The 18,285-nt window shown below is 40.1% G+C and overlaps 1 protein-coding gene across 2 annotated transcripts in view; it reads right to left on the bottom strand.

Annotated features, from left to right (window-relative positions):
- PIP5K1B (phosphatidylinositol-4-phosphate 5-kinase type 1 beta) overlaps positions 1-18,285 on the bottom strand; it is a 130,103-nt gene that overhangs the window by 27,790 nt on the left and 84,028 nt on the right. For both annotated transcript variants that reach the window (XR_013346085.1, XM_077816413.1), the window contains exons 12-13: positions 16,862-17,017; positions 15,463-15,607 (exon numbers count right to left, since the gene is read on the bottom strand). Coding sequence is in view for 1 of the 2 variants with exons in the window: in XM_077816413.1 (XP_077672539.1) it covers positions 15,463-15,607; positions 16,862-17,017 (301 nt within the window). In the remaining variant the exon portion in view is untranslated. The remainder of the gene's footprint in view (positions 1-15,462; positions 15,608-16,861; positions 17,018-18,285) is intronic.

Below are 18,285 nucleotides of genomic sequence, written 5' to 3' on the forward strand. Positions count from 1 at the left end.
GGCTCCGGCCTGGCGCTGCTTACGCACAGCAGCTCTGGGGTGGCAGCGGCGTGCACCGGGGCACCTGCCTGCCCTGGCCCCGCTCTGCTCCAGGAAGCAACTGGAACCACGTCCCTGCGGGGGGGATGGGGGGGAGGGGGGAGACGGACGACGGCACAGGGCTCCGTGTGCTGCTCTTGCCGCTCCTCCAGGTACCTTCCCTGAAGCTCCCATTGGCCGTGGTTCCCTGTTCCCGGCCAATGGGAGCTGCGGGGGGTGGTGCCTGGAAGCGAGAGCAACGCACATAGCCTTCTACCCTCCCCGCTACCCAGGGGCCGCAGGGACATGGTTCCGGCCGCTTCAGGGAGTGGCGCGGGGCTTGCAGGCTGTAGTTTGCCCACCCCTGGTCTGGAGGTAGGCAGAGGGGCGGGGGGAGCTTGGTAGGCCACACAAAAGAACCCCGGGGGCTGCATGTTTAAGACCCCTGGCTTAGAGGAATAGCTCAGTCTGGCTTTTTCATGTAAATTTCCTTGGTTAGAGTACATTCAGAATTCTTTGCATTCTCTAGGCCTCTAAAAATTGAAAATGATTAGACTTATTTTAAAAACATGAAATCCCTAATCAAGTTGAGATTAGAGGATATTAATAAGCAATTAGACATAGCAGTTATTTCCATTACAAATGTGTCTCCTTGGATCCCCTTTGTTAAAAAGAGCCCTGGGTATGCAAGTTATTTAGACAGTCTGTCCAATAACAAGTTAAGGAGCTCTCAGTATTCAATCTATGCAGTCAGAATACTTAGGTATGTCTACACTGAAGAAAAAAAAAAAAAGAAAAAAGAAAAAGAAAGAAAGAAAGAAACCTGTAGTGGCAAATTTTAGAGCCCAGATCAACTGACTTGGGTTCATGGGGCTAATGTTCTGAGGCTTAAAACAGGAGGATAGACCTTCCCACTTGGGGGTGGAGCCCAGGCTCTGAAACATGGCGAAGGGGGTGGGTCTCAGAGCCTGGGCTTCAGCCTGAGTGGCAACACCTACATTGCTATTTTTAGCCCCATAGCCCAAACCCTGCTAAAGCCCTGAGTCAGTTCATTGGGGCTCTGAGACTTGCCAACCGTGGTTCCCTCTCCCCTTCTCCCAGTGGAGACATGCCCTTAGAAGGCTGATGTACTGGCATCAAGAAACATAACCACCTCTGTCCATGCAGCTCTGAGCAGGTGGAAGACCTACCCAATTATTTATTTTGTTGTAATCTATATTGCCACTTGAGGTCAAAATGGCTTTCCATGTTTTTGCCTTTTTCTACGACCTCACAGAAAACAGAGTATTTATTAGGAAATTTATTAGGATCAAAGCGATTGCCCTATTTGCATGGTCAGCCAATAAAATAAGGAAATGGCAAGTGGCATGGTGCATATATATGGCTTAATGGCTTTATGGTCTTTTGACATTTGTATTTATAGGTATTTGAATATTCTAAAACTTTGGATTTAATTTTAAATTTTACAGTAATATATTTTGGTTTTGGTGCACTGGTCTCTGGCTAAGTCACTATTAATAAACTTAACCTGCTTGTAGTACTTTGCACTTGCCTAGAGTGAGTTTCATCTGGCTGATTTCAAATCAATTCTCCAATCTGTCAAGGTTGTGTTGAATTCTAATTCTGTCCTTTGAAGTGCGAGCAACCCCTTCCAGCTTGGTGTCACCCACAAATTTTATGAACACTCTCCACTCCATTATCCAATTCATTAATGAAAATACTGAATAGTATTGGATCCAGGACAAACCCATGCAGAACCCCACTAGGCTGGTCTTCCTAGTTTGACAGCAAACTATTGATAACTACTTTTGAGTAGCTCAGTAGAGCAGTACCATAAACTCACAAGCCAACTAACGCAAGATTTATAGCAAAGACACATACATTATTAAACATCCTCTAATGTCTCATTGAGTAAAAGAGAGTAAGTGTAAATGGTACAGAACTGTCTAAATGAAGAAAAAAATGATTTCTTTTCTGAAAGTCCAAATCAATCCATTGGTATCAGCAGTAAACAGTAATTTCAAATCTTGTATCTGAATTAATGAGTGAGTCAATATTCCTTCTGCTGTCAAAGTACCTCATGAAACAACCTAGACTTCAATAAAGAAAATTTCAAATTAAATTCTTCCTAGATTGTAAACTCCTCAGGGAAGTGATCATCTTTTGCTATGCATATGTGCAGTGCCTAATTCAAGGAGATATTTGGGCTACTGCAATTAATGTAATACAAATCAAACGGAGGCATTATGAGTTAAGATTACTTAGAATGCATACTTAAAAAGTCTTGTCTACTTAGTATTCAGAGACAAAACCTTTCTGATAACTGGTCTAGGACCAGTGCAATACTGAGACAGATTTCTGCTCGTTTCCCCCCCGCCCTCAAATTTAGCCACTAACATTACATTAAAACCATGCTAAGGTTAGTGATTATATCAGTGGACAGAAGGAATTCTATGCTTTCCAACGGCATAAATAATAATATTGTAGTGCATGTGGCTCAGAAAATATTGGACTTTAAAACTGTCAAAAACTTACATTGGCCTTTTGGTTTAGCAGTGCTTTTCTGATACTGATCCAACTCTGTATACATCAAATCCTGGCTTACAACACTATAATTTTCAGACCTGCTATCACATTTTCCTCTTTTGTATAATACTTTAGTAGAAGGTTTCCTACTACTAAACCCTGTCACCAATCCCTAGCTTCAGTAAAATGTTTATCGTCAGGAGAAACAAGTAACTGATATATTCTGGTGACACCATTTGTTTCATACTGTAGGCATAAAAAACTTTATGCATGGTGCATCAAAATCCAGAAATGTGTCATTACTGCCGCTGGAAGCCTTTTCTAAAAAAAGAAAGAAAGATAGCACAGCCTTTCAAATGTGCAAAGCTTTGCATAAAAGATTAAATACTGCCTCAACCAACTTTCCAACCATTCAAACAAATTACTGCCTTCTCTTTTGAATCTTAAATTAGTAATTGAACTGAAACTGATGTGTATCAGTACTGCTCCAGAAAACTATATACAGTAAATGCACAAAATCTATTACTGCAACCCTTAAAATCATCAAAAGCCTGGAAGTCCAAATGTTCAGGTTTCCATAGTGATGTCTACATAACTGCACACCATATAGGTTTTAAGGTACACATTTTATTGTGCAATAACAGATGAAGCCATGTATTTAACCAGAAAAACACTACTACTAAATATATGCGTAAGCAACAGATTTTACATTGCATTAGAATTTTTTGCGTTTAGTTTTCCCAAGTTTTTCTTAAATGGAATGTTTCCGATGAGTAACACTAGCAATTAAACGGTCCCAATTAAGCTTAGCAGATCACACAAGTGAATGGGGTAAAAGTGGAATGAGGTCCCATCTCTGCTGTAGGTCTCATTTTGCTGAATACAAGTCAATGTTTTAGCCCTCCCCCCCCCCTTTTTTTTTTTTAAATAAAAAGAAGTGTAGTTAGAAATTTCTTACAATGGAAAGCTATTTTAACTACCTCCTAGCTTGGAGGAGGGGAGAGGGCGGGAACAAAACAAACAGTTGAGTAGATTTTTCAAACTCTCCCATCTGCCCTCAAATATATTCATTTTCACAAGAAGTCCAGGCATAAGATGTTTCAGATCAAAATGTGAATGTTTCAGCAAGTTTTAACAGTAGAAAAACAGGGACGAAGATACAATATAAAGTGTTTTGCAACCTGAATTATAGTAATTATCAGTGATGTTTATGTTCTATAGAAATACACTATTAATGTTTCTTTCTGGATACCTTACTTTCTTCAAGCTATGGTATAAAAACTAGAGAGAACATAATAGTCAAAGAAACCATATACAGAAGAAATCTTATCTGATAGAAGTGGAGTAAGTTTTACTGTTTAATGTAACACCCATACAGAACTCACAAGGACAGATTATGCAAAGTCATGCAGTTAAATTAATTCATTACATGTCGCACAAGTCACAGAAGGAAATGTTGCTTTTTATTTAGAAAGTGGATTTTTGACTAAAGGTATGTGTTTCATTATAAAGTTCTTCTGAAATGTATGGATTAGTTACTTTTAAATTAAACCTCACAAACAAGTCCTGAAGGTATTTACTTTGTGTTCTCATTGTTTTAAAATAGAATGCCACAGCCTTTGCCTCTGTATCTTGCAATTTTTGTGTAATTTTATGAACTCCTTAGTACACAGGCATGACAGAGGGACAGACTGCAAACAAAGACAATAGGCAGAAGGGGAAGAGAGAACCACAGGAAACCGAGGAAAAGAGCAATAGAGAAAGGTAGGACAGAACAAAAGAGTTGGAACAAAGGAGCAGACAGGAACAATAGGGAGAAGAAAAGAAGCAATTGAAAAAACACAGCTAAGAGGCAGCAAACAGGAGAGAAATGAAGAAAGACTGAGAAAATCCATCCTACAGACACACCAGCTTGAATCCTCCAGAAAGGAGGTTTAGCTTAGGAAGGTACAGCAAGAAGTAGGAATTTTCTATTAATAGGAAAACTAAAGAGGAGACAACATGCAACATTTCTTCCCGTATTAACATACTTCCAAACTACATGAAGTTCTCAGCACATTCTGGTTACAGAAATCCAGTCCTTCTTTACCCCTTTACAAGCATAAAATATCCTGCTATATTTTATTTCTGTGCCCCCAAGCTCCCATTTAAAATATTTCAGTAGGTGGCACTGGACTTCCATAAAGACCATGACCTCACTGAGCTCTTTGCAGGTTTAAAAACAGAGTGAGTTCAGGCCCTTTTACACAATAATGGCAACGGATACTGCACGTGACCATTTTGGATATAATTGTTGTTTGTTTTTAAATTTTTGCTGTGTGAAGACGTTTTAGCACTCTGCTTCAGCAAATAGACAAACAAATATTGGCAGTCACTCACTTCTGTTACATAAACAATGCACAGGATTACATACCAGCATATACATTTTCTAAGGTAAGGTTGAACCATTTCAAATAACAGGATTTACATGTTTGTTACTGACTATAGTCAAGCATTAAAACAACCACAGCATCAAAAGAAGACCTACTTGAGAAGGAGAAGTCAGTCTTTGAAGACTTCATAATGGGAGAAAATTTATTTCCTTATGAAATTAATATTTGGCACTGCTTATCTGGCAAAACCACTTACCTGAGACCCCCCTCTTTTGCCCCTACCCTGAAAAACCCAAAACCATGACAACTATCAATTCACAAATAGAAGAAGGTCAAAGGTCATTGACTAAAGTATTTATTACAGATTATTTTCCTTGCATTAGTCATCATTTTTCCCCGCTCGTTTCTGTTTTGTTGGTGAGGCCCAGCTACCCTGGAAATCCCAATTTTGCCATTCCCACCTGCTTTCTGCTGCAGTTATGGATTCTCTAATTCTCCTCCAGCTAGTCAAAGTTTGAAGAATGGCATGCTGAAAGGGAGCAGCCCAGTAGTGCTCAGATGCAGGTATTCAGAACGCTACTAATGTCAGGATTTTATGACTGTTTATAGGTTCCTGGCTATTTCACCTCAATGACAAGCCTCTTTGCTGGGCCCTAGTGCATCGACTACCATTCAGTTGTGTGTGCTCTAATCTACAACAGAGCCCAAGATTCTCAAAACCCCATACTTGCACAGGTTTCAGAGTAGCAGCCGTGTTAGTCTGTATTCGCTAAAAGAAAAGGAGTACTTGTGGCACCTTAGAGACTAACCAATTTATTTGAGCATAAGCTTTCGTGAGCTACAGCTCACTTCATCGCATGCATTCAGTGGAAAATACAGTGGGGATATTTATATACACAGAGAACATGAAACAATGGGTGTTACCGTACACACTGTAACGAGAGTGATCACTTAAGATGAGCTATTACCAGCAAGGCGGGGGTGGTGGGGGGAAACCTTTTGTAGTGATAATCACGTTGGGCCATTTCCAGCAGTACAGCCACAGCCTTCAGCTTCAGCAAAGCACTTCTGCACATGCTTAACTTTAAGCACACAAGTAATGCCTCTGAACCCAGTGGAATCACTGAGATAGCGAACACCTTCAACACAGACTAAGTTCCTCATGTCCATAGCACATACATGTGGTTTGAACTCTCTCTTGAGGGAACGCTGAGTTTCTTTCCTCTAAGAAACTTTTCCCTCCCACTGAAAAACAGTTAAATGCATGGTTGATAAAAAACCATTTATGTTTTAATAAATTAAAGCTAATACTCCAAATAAAAATCTGTCAAGCAACATCATGCTGTTCAAAATTAATGATTTGTTTTTCAACAGGCAATTAATGGATTCCATTTTCCCCACTGATGCATGAGCATATTCCTCTAACATTAATGGAAGTCATGTACACACACAGATAGATATAGAACTATTAAGCATACATGCAGTATAAATTTTCTTCAGTAAACATAATACAAGGATTCCTGTATACACACAAGCAGTTTCCTCATTCTGTACTTTATGCTAAGAGGCTTCCTAAAATACAGATACAGAACGACAGATTGGAATGATAATAAATAATTTAGCAAAGTAATAGTCTGTTACATATTTAAGGGCTGAAAACGGGTCATGTTTGTAAACAAATCTTTCAGTTTTAAATGTCAAAGCCTGCTTTAGGCTTCCTTTTTATCAAAGAAAGCTCATGGAGTAATGGCTTTGCAATCAAAGTTTCTCAAATTTAAAAACACATATCTAATCACCAAAATATCAAATTATTGATACAAAGTATCAGTTTCATTTAGTCTTTTTTTCCCCACAAGGATTGAGATTTCCCAATGTACCATAAAGGTGTAGGCAAAATGTAAAACACATGCTTTATGCTGCAGCACTTTATGTCCAAAGAAAAGGAAAGCAGCAATGGTGAGAAGGGATTGGTATATTTGCATTATCTGTCTCTGCGCATATGCGGAGACCAGGGCTGAGGACGCAGCAGGAAATGTCCAGAATCATCCAAAAGAGTATGGTATAGAGTCACCTTTGAGGTGCAAAAACCCAGGACATCCAGGGTCATCCTGAGCCCATAAAACTAGACAGCTGTCAGTGTGTTCTGAACATCCTTACAGACCTCCTGGGGCAGCTACCTCAAGAAATGGACGATCCTGGGGAAACTTGGACACGCGGCAACCCCCGTGCATTAGCCATTATTGAGCATGATCAGTGGGTTTCTTTAAACCAAATAGAAACCATCGTGGGCAAAATGTTCTGCTTGTCTTACATACTCTGCTTGAGGGCTGAGCCAGAGCTTACGGGGAAATATAATAGTAACTAAAAGCCCTAGGGGACTTTGGCTGAAGAAAATCATGTAAGGCTGGGAGGTGTGCTAGGTATTAGGCCTGGGTCATCAGAACCTGTGGCACTGTGGCTACAGAGCAAGATCTTCCATTCTGAAGCACAAGCTGAGGAGAGGCAGTCATCTAGTAATAGCAGAGGAAGAATTGCTAGCTAGAAGGATCCACGGACTAGACTTCTGTTTTGCTGACACGCCAGAAGTATTTGATTCTGGAGAGACTCTTCCAGTCCTATTCCAATTCTATGGGATCCTGGTGATACACACTACATTATAGGCCACAGTAAAGACGGAGACAATAATTGCTGAAGATGAACCGGGGGGAAAAAAGAACAAGTTTATATGAGTGCACTAAAATACAACGTAGAAGTTATGCTAAAATCCTACATTTTTAGCAGCAGCAAAAAGTTTGTGAATGTCTGTATAGGAAGAACATGATGATAGATTTATTATCTAAAAGCCTTTATTTAAAAATTATTTCAGAGTATTTATATTTAATGAAAACAAAGAAAATACTTTAAATGGTTGTTTACTAAGCAAATTGTGTGGTACCACTGGATTAAAAACAAAGGCACTATCTGCTTTTGTAAAAGAAGAAGGTTGATCTTGTTAGGTGCTAAAGTAGCACTCAGGGAACCCTCGTCTCTGCCGCAGACTTCCTGGGAAAACCAGTAGGGCTGAAGTCTCTAAACCCAACTAGCCATTGATTTCATTGCATGGTAGAACTCCCGTAATACGTACGCAAAAGGAGAATGAATTAAAGAAGCCTGTGCCCAAAGTCACAAGGAGGAAAGGAGCTGAAGGCCTCCAGGACTCTCTCAAGTCAAGAGACACTGAAAGGTGGAATAGTACATATGGTAGGGATCCTGGGACCAGCACATGGCTGGTGTTTCTTACACAACCACATGAGCCTCAGTGCTTTTGCTTTCATAACCCCCCAAAACTATGCATTTCACTGCAAAAGGTTTGGACAAGCATAGTCCAGAAATGACTCAGTCCTATCAGTCTCCACAAACATGTAGAAGCAGGCAGAGAAGTATACTTTTAGAAATGAAAGATGTTACCATGGCCAGAAAAAGATACACGCTTGGTGATGGATTTTACATCATGTGCAAAGATAATACCAAGGCAAACATAAGCACATAGTTATAATGCTTAGTTGTGCATTTCTGTACAATCTGTAGCTCCGTATGCATGTACTCAAATTGGGGCTGTCAAGCAATTAAAAAAATTAATCGCAATTAATCACACTGTTAATAATAGAATACAATTTAAATAGTTTTAGATGTTTTCTACATTTTCAAATACACTGATTTCAATTACAACACAGAATGCAAAGTGCACAGTGATCACTTTATATTTATTTTTTATTACAAATATTTGCACTGTGAAAAACAAAAGAAACAGTATTTTTCAATTCACCTAGTACAAGTAGTAATGCAATCTCTTTATCATGAAAGTTGAACTTACAAATGTAGAATTATGTACAAAAAATAACTTATTTTTGAATACAATGTAAAACTTTAGAGCCTACAAGTCCACTCAGCATAGCTGGTGTTGCAAGATATTTACGTGCCAGATGTACTAAAGATTCATATGTCCCTTCATGGTTCAACCACTGTCCAGAGGACATACACCCACACTGACGACAGGTTCTGCTCAATAACAATTCAAAGCAGTATGGACCGACGCATGTTCATTTTCATCATCTGAGTCAGATGACCCCAGTAGAAGGTTGATTTTCTTTTTTGGTGGTTTGGATTCTGTAGTTTCCGCATCAGAGTGTTGCTCTTTTAAGAGTTCTCAAAGCACGCTCCACACCTCTTCCCTCTCAGATTTTGAAAGAAACTTCAGATGCTAAAACTTTGGGTCAAGTGCTGTAGCTATGTTTAGAAATCTCACATTGGTACCTTTTGTGTTTTGTCAAATCTGCAGTGAAAGCGTTCTTAAAATGAACATATGCTGGGTCATCATAAGAGACTGCTATAACATGAAATATATGGCAGAATGTGGGTAAAACAGAGTAGGAGACATACAATACTCCCCCAAGGAGTTCAGTCACAAATTTAATTAATGGCTTTTTTTTTTTTCAAATGAGCATCATCAGCATGGAAGCATGACCTCTGGAATGGTGGTCGAAGCATGAAGGGGCATACGAATGTTTAGCACATCTGGCACGTAAATACCTTGCAATGCTGGCTACAAAAGTGCCATGTGAATGCCTGTTCTCACTTTCAGGTGACACTGTAAATAAGAAGTGGGAGCAATATTTCCTAAAAATGTAAACAAACTTGTTTGAGTGATTGGCTGAACAAAAAGTAGGACTGAGTGAACTTGTAGGCTCTAAAGTTTCACATTGTTTTGTTTTTGAGTGCAGTTATGTAAAAACAAAAATCTACATTTGTTAGACTTACACAATAAAGAGATTGCACTACAGTACTTGTATGAGGTGAACTGAAAAATACTATTTCTTTTGATTGCCATTTTTACAGTGCAAATATTTGTAATAAAAAATAATATGAAGTGAGCACGGTCAACTTTGTATTCTGTGTTGTAACTGAAATCAATATATTTTAAAATGCAGAAAAACATCCAAAATATTTAATACATTTCAATTGGGTATTCTATTGTTTAACAGTGTGATTAAAACTGCGATTAATCACAATTAATTTGTTTGAGTTAATCAACTGCAATTAATCGACAGCCCTAACTCAAATCCCTTAATTATTCATTACCGTATTTAACCCCTCCCCAATTTTAATGCAGGCTGTTCTAAGTTGTGGGGAGGGCAGAGTAATGAAGTCTGCACTTTTATGAGGAATTTTCAGCAGCAGGAGATACTGAAAGTTCAGGTAGTGGGTTTAGCTGCTAAAGATAAACTCAGAGCAATCTCACACGTGGCCTTTTGACCATTTACAAAAGACATTGTAGGGAAATTATTTAAGTGTTGTGTTCAAATATGGTCTTGGAATGAAAACATTTAAGTCTCATTCTCTTTGTAAGTCTTAGCAAAGTTTTGAAATAATGAACAAATCCAATTGGTTCTTGGAGTAGGCGAGCATGGTAATTTTTTGTCTGCACGCATCAACCTGAAGGTAACTGCTGGTGAATATGTCTTAAATGCAGGTTCTAAACATATAACCAGCAGGCAATAAACCTATTTATTCTTTATTCATGTTCAAGAAAAAGCTAGCAACTGAAAATTCCAAAATAGTTCAACCAAAATTTTGCTTCGGCCAAATGAAACATTTTGTTCAACCTACACCAAATTCACACAATAGTCAAAGGAAGAGGAGGAAGCAGCTCCCTTATAGCATTCAGCCCAGCAGTTATGGCACTCACTTGGGATGTGACACACCCCAGTTCAACTCCCCCTTCTGCCTGATGTGTAGGAGGGAGCTGAACATGGGTCCCTCACCTACCAGGGGAATGCCGTAACTACTGGTCATTGGGGTAGTCAGGGATGGGAATCTCATGCTCTCCTGTTGAAGCTTTTCAAATCTGTATAAATAATTAGTCACTGGGGCAGGAAGGCTGGAACCTGGGTCTGCCACCTCCCATGTGACTGAAAGCACCCCTGTATTCACACCCGACATATTATTGTAATGGTCTTTGTGCAAAATATACCTTGTGAGGTATCATTTAAAAACTACCAACACAATGGTCATCAATATCCTTCCGTTTTTGTATGAACAAAATGCGAATTAAGAGTTATGGACAAAGTGAAATTATGACTACACTGTGTTTACCAGGCAAGTCTGGAGTGGGAGTAAACCCATTTTTCAAAGACAAATGACAAGCTGACACCTCTAGCCAGCTGTTATCAAAGTTGACTGGCAATCACTTGTCAAGTCGCCATTCTTTGGCCACAAAGGGGAGCAGGAACAAATCAATCTGCGTTTTAGCAAACAACAGTATGGATCCTCGTTCACCATGAGTCTCCAGGTCTCCTTTCTCACAGCTGGAATGAACTTTATCTAGAGATAACCCCCAGGAAAATGCATTTCAAAGGGTGACTGGACTATAAAAGTGAGGGGCAAACACACCCCAGGTTCTCGCTCTTTATTACCTAAGACAATGGAACCAGCCCTTTGACTTTGAGGGGAGATTCTGACCTGAGAATTTGGTCAGTCCTGTTGCTGGGAACATATGTTAAGGATTTCACCTTTAATCATATGTAGCTTGTTAAGTTTTTGCTACTAGGAAGCATTTTATCTTTATTATTCTGGTAACTACTGCAGATTTTAATACTTATATTTGTACTCATTTAAAACCTCCCTCTTTGTACTTAAATAAACTTGTTTTATTTTTAATCTAAACTAATCCGCTGTTGTGTTTAAACTGAACTGTTTGGTACCTTCCGTTAAAGTAGCCAACTGTTGAATATTGACCCTTTACAGGGGTAATGGACCTTTAATATCCAGACTGTCTAGGAAATGGCTGGACAGTGCAGAACATGTTTTTGGGAAAATTTGGGTCTGGGAGTTTGCTGGGGTCACCCTGCAGGTAGTAACCAAAGCTGCTGGAAGCCAGAGTGTGACTGGTGTGTTGCTGACAGGCTGCTGGGGTCAGAGCTGGTAGACCAGGACCGCAGCTACACACACACACTCAGGGTGTGACCTGCCTGCTGTTAGGCTGTTTGTGAGTGGCCCTTGTTGGGAGCTACAGCAACGAAGCATTGGGAGGTACCCAAGATTGCAGGGCAGGCGCAACTTCTCACTGGTCTGGATTCCTGCGTCTTCCACCTCCCATGTCAACGGCCTGGCCACTAGTCGACAGAGCCATTCTAATTCTCTTATTGGCCCAATGAATAATTATTTATACAAGTAGAACAAGAGATTGAGAGAGGCTTGCCCAGGATATCCCTAGCCCAGTGGCTAGGGCACTCTCCTGACAGTGAGACCCTCAAGTTCGAGTCCCTCCTCCACATCGGGCAGATGGAAGAACTGAACGAGGGTCCTCCCACATCCTGATGAATGCCCTAACTGCTGGGCTAAAGGTTGAAGGGGAGATGAAGGCAGCACATGCTCCCCACCCCCATTTTGTGAATGGTTCTGAAGTCGTCCTGTCCCCCACAAAAAATATTGTCCAAAACCATGTGGCAAATTCACATCTAATTCACGAATAGCTTTGGGTCAACCAAAACTGCATTTTTGGGGCAAAGAAACTGTGTGCCTGACAAATTTTGCCCTCCTCTACACAGGACTATGCAAAGCAGTATACAGTTATAAGACTGCACAAAAAACCTTGTATGAATGTACATAAGGACAATTGATGCACTAAATTCTGAATGCCTTATGCAATTTTTACTCCTGCAGAGCATTTTATTTATGGTAGTAAATATGATTTATGTGGCAAGTTAAATTTATGGGATTGATTAAGCAAAAAAGTGGTAAAAAGTGATTAAAATGCTTCCCTCCTCCCTTGCAGATTTACAAAAGAAACTTGCAAACATTTCATATATGTGAGGAAGAGAAATTACATGAGGAAGGAAAGAAAGCAGAGCACCAAATACAAGCAAAATGAAGAGCTAATTCCTTTTCATTCTATGTAAGCATGTATGACATTCAGAGAATCACAAACAAGCCTATGCTGACCACAATAATGTAACAAGGAAATCATATGGAAAACATATTACTTTTAAAACTTATTTGTAAAGAGTCATTGTATATTATAAGAAATATTCATAAAAAGGTGCTTTAATTCTCTTCTTGTAATGTTTAAATAAGGAATACAACATCCCACAAAGGCCTTAAAATAATGATTACATGTGACATAGCAAATGTGTCCTCAGCTGAAAATTGCAATTGCTCTCCCACTAGTTTTCTATACCCTTTCTACCTATTTTTAGGCACAAGCAATTTCTGAGCATGCAAATAATTTATGCACACAAATTTGTGTTTCCTGAGACTGTACTGCAAATGCAAATTGTTTGCTTAACTTTACATACTAAATTAGGTCTGCAAGACAAGTCTGTGTTGATATGACTCTCACTGCAATATAAATGCAACCTCCATGCAAATTAGTAGACACAAATCTGACCAAACAGCCTGCAACAGCTGAACTACCAAAGAATGTATGAGCTTCTTAATTACCTACAGCAACCATTTCTACTAACCACAATAAAAACTTAAAACATACAATTAAGTAGTGTTAAATTTAAAAAAAAATAAATTTCTGCTCTCAGCTACATAAAATATCAATATGTGGAATGCTCATTGAAAACATTTTCATTATTAACAACCTTGAAAATGTTCTCAACATTTTTGTTTGTATCATCTTACTATTAAGTTTGTGAATATGTTCATTTGGCATATGCGGACAAAAGCTTAAAGAGCCTGTTGGGTTTGTTTAGGATTTAATATTAAAATAATCATTACAAAATCCAAGAATAGATATGTTTACAGTGAATATTTACATATAAATAGAAATGAAAATAGTTTTTAGTTTGGAATGTTACATTCACCTGTAATATCACAAACTTAACATTGTAATAGTTGTGGTAGTGCATTGGACCCAGAAAGCGAAATAGATTAGTAACTCACTGTAGTAACAAACGTGAAGCTATTTATTTTCACTGCCAAGCATAGGTGCTGACTCCGTGGGTGCTCTGGGGCTGGAGCACCCACAGGGAAAAATTAGTGGGTGATCTGCACCCACCGGCAGCTAAGCTCCCCTCCCTGCCCCACCTCTCCTCCTCCTCCTCCACCTCCTCCCCTGAGCACGCCACGTCCCCGCTCCTCCGACTACCTTCCAGCGCTTCCCGATGCCAAACAGCTGTTTGGCGGCGCTTAGGACTTTCCAGGAGGGAGTGGGGAGGAGCAGGGACGCGGCATGCTCAGGGGAGGAGACGCAGAAGAGGCGGGGATGGGGCGGGGACTTGGGGTAAGGAGGTGGAATGGGGGGCGGGGACTTTGGGGAAGGAGTAGAATGGGGGCAGGGCGAGTGTGGTGCGGGGCGGAGATAGAGTCGAGCACCCACCAGGAACAGTGGAAGTCGGTGCCTATGCTGCCAAGCTGAGTGAAATACAGGTAGTCAAGAAAGAGCATGAATGGGTAAATACGTATTAAATCTGAAAGAATTTTTAAAGTCTAACAACCTAAAGGTATTAGTAGTAGAAAAAGGCAGGCACCCAAAATATATATTTTAACTTAATAAAACATCGTACTGTTACAAACACTAACCTCTTTATATGCAGAGCATAGATACATTACGTTTATATTTGATAAGATTTATTATGGTTGTTTGTCATATACTAATATGAATCTTTTCATGATGAAGAGGACTTCAAATCTTCATCATGAAAAATTTCATGATGGTATATGGCAAAGATGAATAAGACGACAACTTCCAAAAAAAAAACCAAAAAAACAAACAAAAAAACCCCCAAAAAAACAAAAAAACCCAAAATCTCCATGATAGCTAGTCCGAAGCCCAGTTGAAACAGGAGAAGGGTTGATGTCAGATTGGCGGCTAGACATGAAAACTCACCATAAAACTGACACTACGAGTCCTCAGATGAATCAAGAAAATGAGGGGGTATTTTAGAAACAACGCACAGTTCCCTTTGAGTGCTGAGGATAGAGAGGCCTTTTGATGCAGTTAACACAAGGAAGAAGATGGCAACTTCAAATGAAAGGGCAAATTCTCTCCACTATACCATGAAAACACAAAGGCTGAAGACAGAAGTTTTCTGCTCCAATTGTGACTCCTGTACAAACTCCCCCAGAGGTGCTGCTCCATGTGTTTTCTACAAGCAGGGGAACTGAGGTGTTTTCCAGCCCAGCTCTTTGGGTCGAAGTGTCTGTGTGCACAAACCCAGTAATCCACAAAAACACAGACATGCTATTCCAACATGCAGATACCTACATGTATCACAGTAATGCAGGACCACTGCAGTTAAAATATGGGCACACATTAATACTATTTTGTAGCACATATGCCTGTTTGGAGGGCATTTTTACGAGGAGGCAGAATTTGGCCCAAACTGGTCCCATCAGAAAATAGACTAATGAACCTAATATATTTCCATCATAAATCATGCAAATAGATTATTTTCCAAGCAAGAATGTGTAAAATATCTCCCTGGGTTAAGATATTTTCCTACATATGATATGATATCTGTAACGTATTTTCAGTAACTTAAATTAAACAAACCATTACCTGCTGGAATAAAGCAGAGTTCCATCACGTTGATACTGTTCATCTACATACAAAGAAGAAGAAGAAATAGTGGTTGCTAAGGAAGCTGCTTCAAATAGAGATGGAGTGCTTGGCACTAAATCCGGACGGTGCCGTGAACCTAATACTGTAGAGGAGAAAATACATATGTTTCACTGTATATTCATTTTTAAAAATCTCATTTCTAATACAACTATCAGGGAAGTTTATGTTACTCCTGGGGAAATTCTGCTCCCAAATAATTAAAAATTATGTGCACGATATTTTAAAATTCTGCATATTTTATTTGTCAAAATAACAATCACAACAGTTTCAATTATTTTGGTAATTTATTTCAAAATACCTGTCAGCAAGTATGTCTAACAGTACAGACAACAAAAAAGATTCAGGAAATGTTTTTTGATAAATAGTTTCCTTACTAGGCATATTAATACAGAACTAAGTAATAGATCATTTAAACTCCAATACAGAAATATATTTCCTGCACCCCTCAGAAGCAGTGCAAAGGCTTGGGGGAGCCAGGGGTAATGGAGGAAATGAGGGAGAGCGAAGTAATTACTCGGAAGGAGCCTGGGAGTGAACCTGGAATATTGCTGGGTGTGGGAAGCATGGAAGAGTTTTTTTGATCGGGTGCAGGGGGAAGGGATTGTTAGCGAGTTCGGGAGCCTCCCCCTTGCAGACCCTGGCTGACCGCCAGCCTCTCCCATTCAGTCAGACACATCTGCCCCTGTCCCCATGTGTCCCTGCACCCCCACTACCGTTCAGTCCTGGCTTAGTGCTGTCCCTCCACCAGCTCCCACACCCCAGTCTGTCCCCCCACTAGCGCTTCTGAACCCCAGTCTATGTGACCCCCTGACAGCAGCCCCATGTGCCCCCCTCTCTTCATCCCCCCCATATCCCGTGCCTCCTCACCTGGCTTTATGGGCAAGGCACTGTGAGTAAGGGAGCCACTGCTGGCTGCCCTCTCTTCTGGTGCCACAACAGCCCCTGGTGGGCAAAAGGTGTAATTGCAGCATCTCCCTGGCAGAATCTATTTTCTGCGGGGTGGCGGGTGGGGTCTGCAAGGGACATGAATTCTGCATGTGCACAGTGGTGTAGAATTCCCCCAGGCATATTATGTTATAACCTATCAATATCTAAACAACGCACAAGCACACAGTATAACAATACTAATTTTCCAGAAGCAATCTAACACGTTTAACTAATGAGATTAATAGTTAATAAGATCTAGTCAGTGATGCAGGCACACTTCCACACCTGTAAGCCTCTTTAAAGCCAAGAACATGCTTATGCAGCTAGCTAAGACATTTAGCACAATCTACGTTCTATATTTTGAACAACTGTGGCACTGATACCCAGGTTAGCCATTCCAAAATATTACCTTCTTCATCAAGGCTGGAAAAGCTTTGTCCTTCAGTAAGCATGTCATGCTTTTCATCCTTCCATTCTTGGCTAACAGCAGACACAATTTCTTGTGATGTTGCCTTTAGGGCTGCAATGGAACTGCATCGTCTCTTGGAAGGAGAGGACTTTAGAGCTGCATTAAGAAAAAAGTGTAATGAACAAAGCTGGTGAATTATAGCGTTTTATTCATCTTTCACAGACTACATATAGTTTTACTAACTACAAACCCCTTTCTAAATGCAGATCAAGAATAAATCTAGATAAGAACATTTTAACATATACCAGTTTTATTCTACAGAGTCCATATTAGACATTGTGTCTCAAAGTCTGAATTGCGGTTTTATGGTCTTAGGGCCAAAAAGACTACTGCCTGTTAATTGATTTTGACATTTTCTACACTGCAAGTCATAACTTGAGTATCTGCCTGTAAAAGTCAGAGAAAAAGAACAGAATGCAGGATAATGAAAGGAAGGAAGAGAACCCCTAAAGAGGATGCCATAGGCAATGGCTATGCTAACGCTGAACTGGCCTATGCCTAACACTATCCCGGATTATCACAATTTTGTCTGTTTAAAAGGCCAGGTAAACTCTTGTTCTGTGCATTGAACACTGGGGTGTTACACTGTAAAAGCATATAGACAGAGCTGTGGTTAAGACACTGGAGTGAGACTGCTCTCCTACTGTGCAAACAAGTTTTTCTTCCTGCTGTGATCTCCCTGCATTGCAAAGTGAACAATGGAACTCAAACTTCCATGGATCTACAATGGTGAGCACCAGAATTCAGTCTGTCCTGTCTCATGACTGCCAAAATATTTCCTTCCAAGGACCCTGATTGAAAAGGCCCCCTAATCTCCCATCCATTTCCCAAGCCATCCTCCCAAAATGAGCTACTGACATTGCTAGAGCTCCAAAGCACTATGTTCATACAAATAAATAATAAATAATCACTGAAGTCTTTTAGGAGTCCCACAAGCCTTACTTCTCCACACAGGATGCCACAAGACCAAGTGCCAGAAAGAAGTTTCCTTTAGATGGTGAGGTTGCTGCCTTTACAGTGTTTACAGCCTCTGCTACCCTGAAAAGCTCAGGGCTGAAACTTTGATCCTCATCCATGGGGAACTTCATTGCACTGCCATTAGGATTGCCGGGATGGCCAGTTGACAGCATTCCCAATGCACAATTATTTTAGAAAAGCTACCTGTCCTAATGGAAGCATATTAATAGAATCTCAGGATTAGCTGGAAGCGAAAGGAGAGCAGGGTAATATGAGAGACCGTCACCATAGAACGCAGCAGAACCTCTGATCAACAAGGGACCCAGCAGAGGGACCAGAGGATTGAAAGTTTTTAAAGACATTCTCAGAGGAAGCTAGCAGCCTTACATAATTTGGCTAAACAGGAC

Source organism: Eretmochelys imbricata, chromosome 5 (assembly GCF_965152235.1).
Source record: "Eretmochelys imbricata isolate rEreImb1 chromosome 5, rEreImb1.hap1, whole genome shotgun sequence".
NCBI classification, from domain to species: domain Eukaryota; kingdom Metazoa; phylum Chordata; order Testudines; family Cheloniidae; genus Eretmochelys; species Eretmochelys imbricata.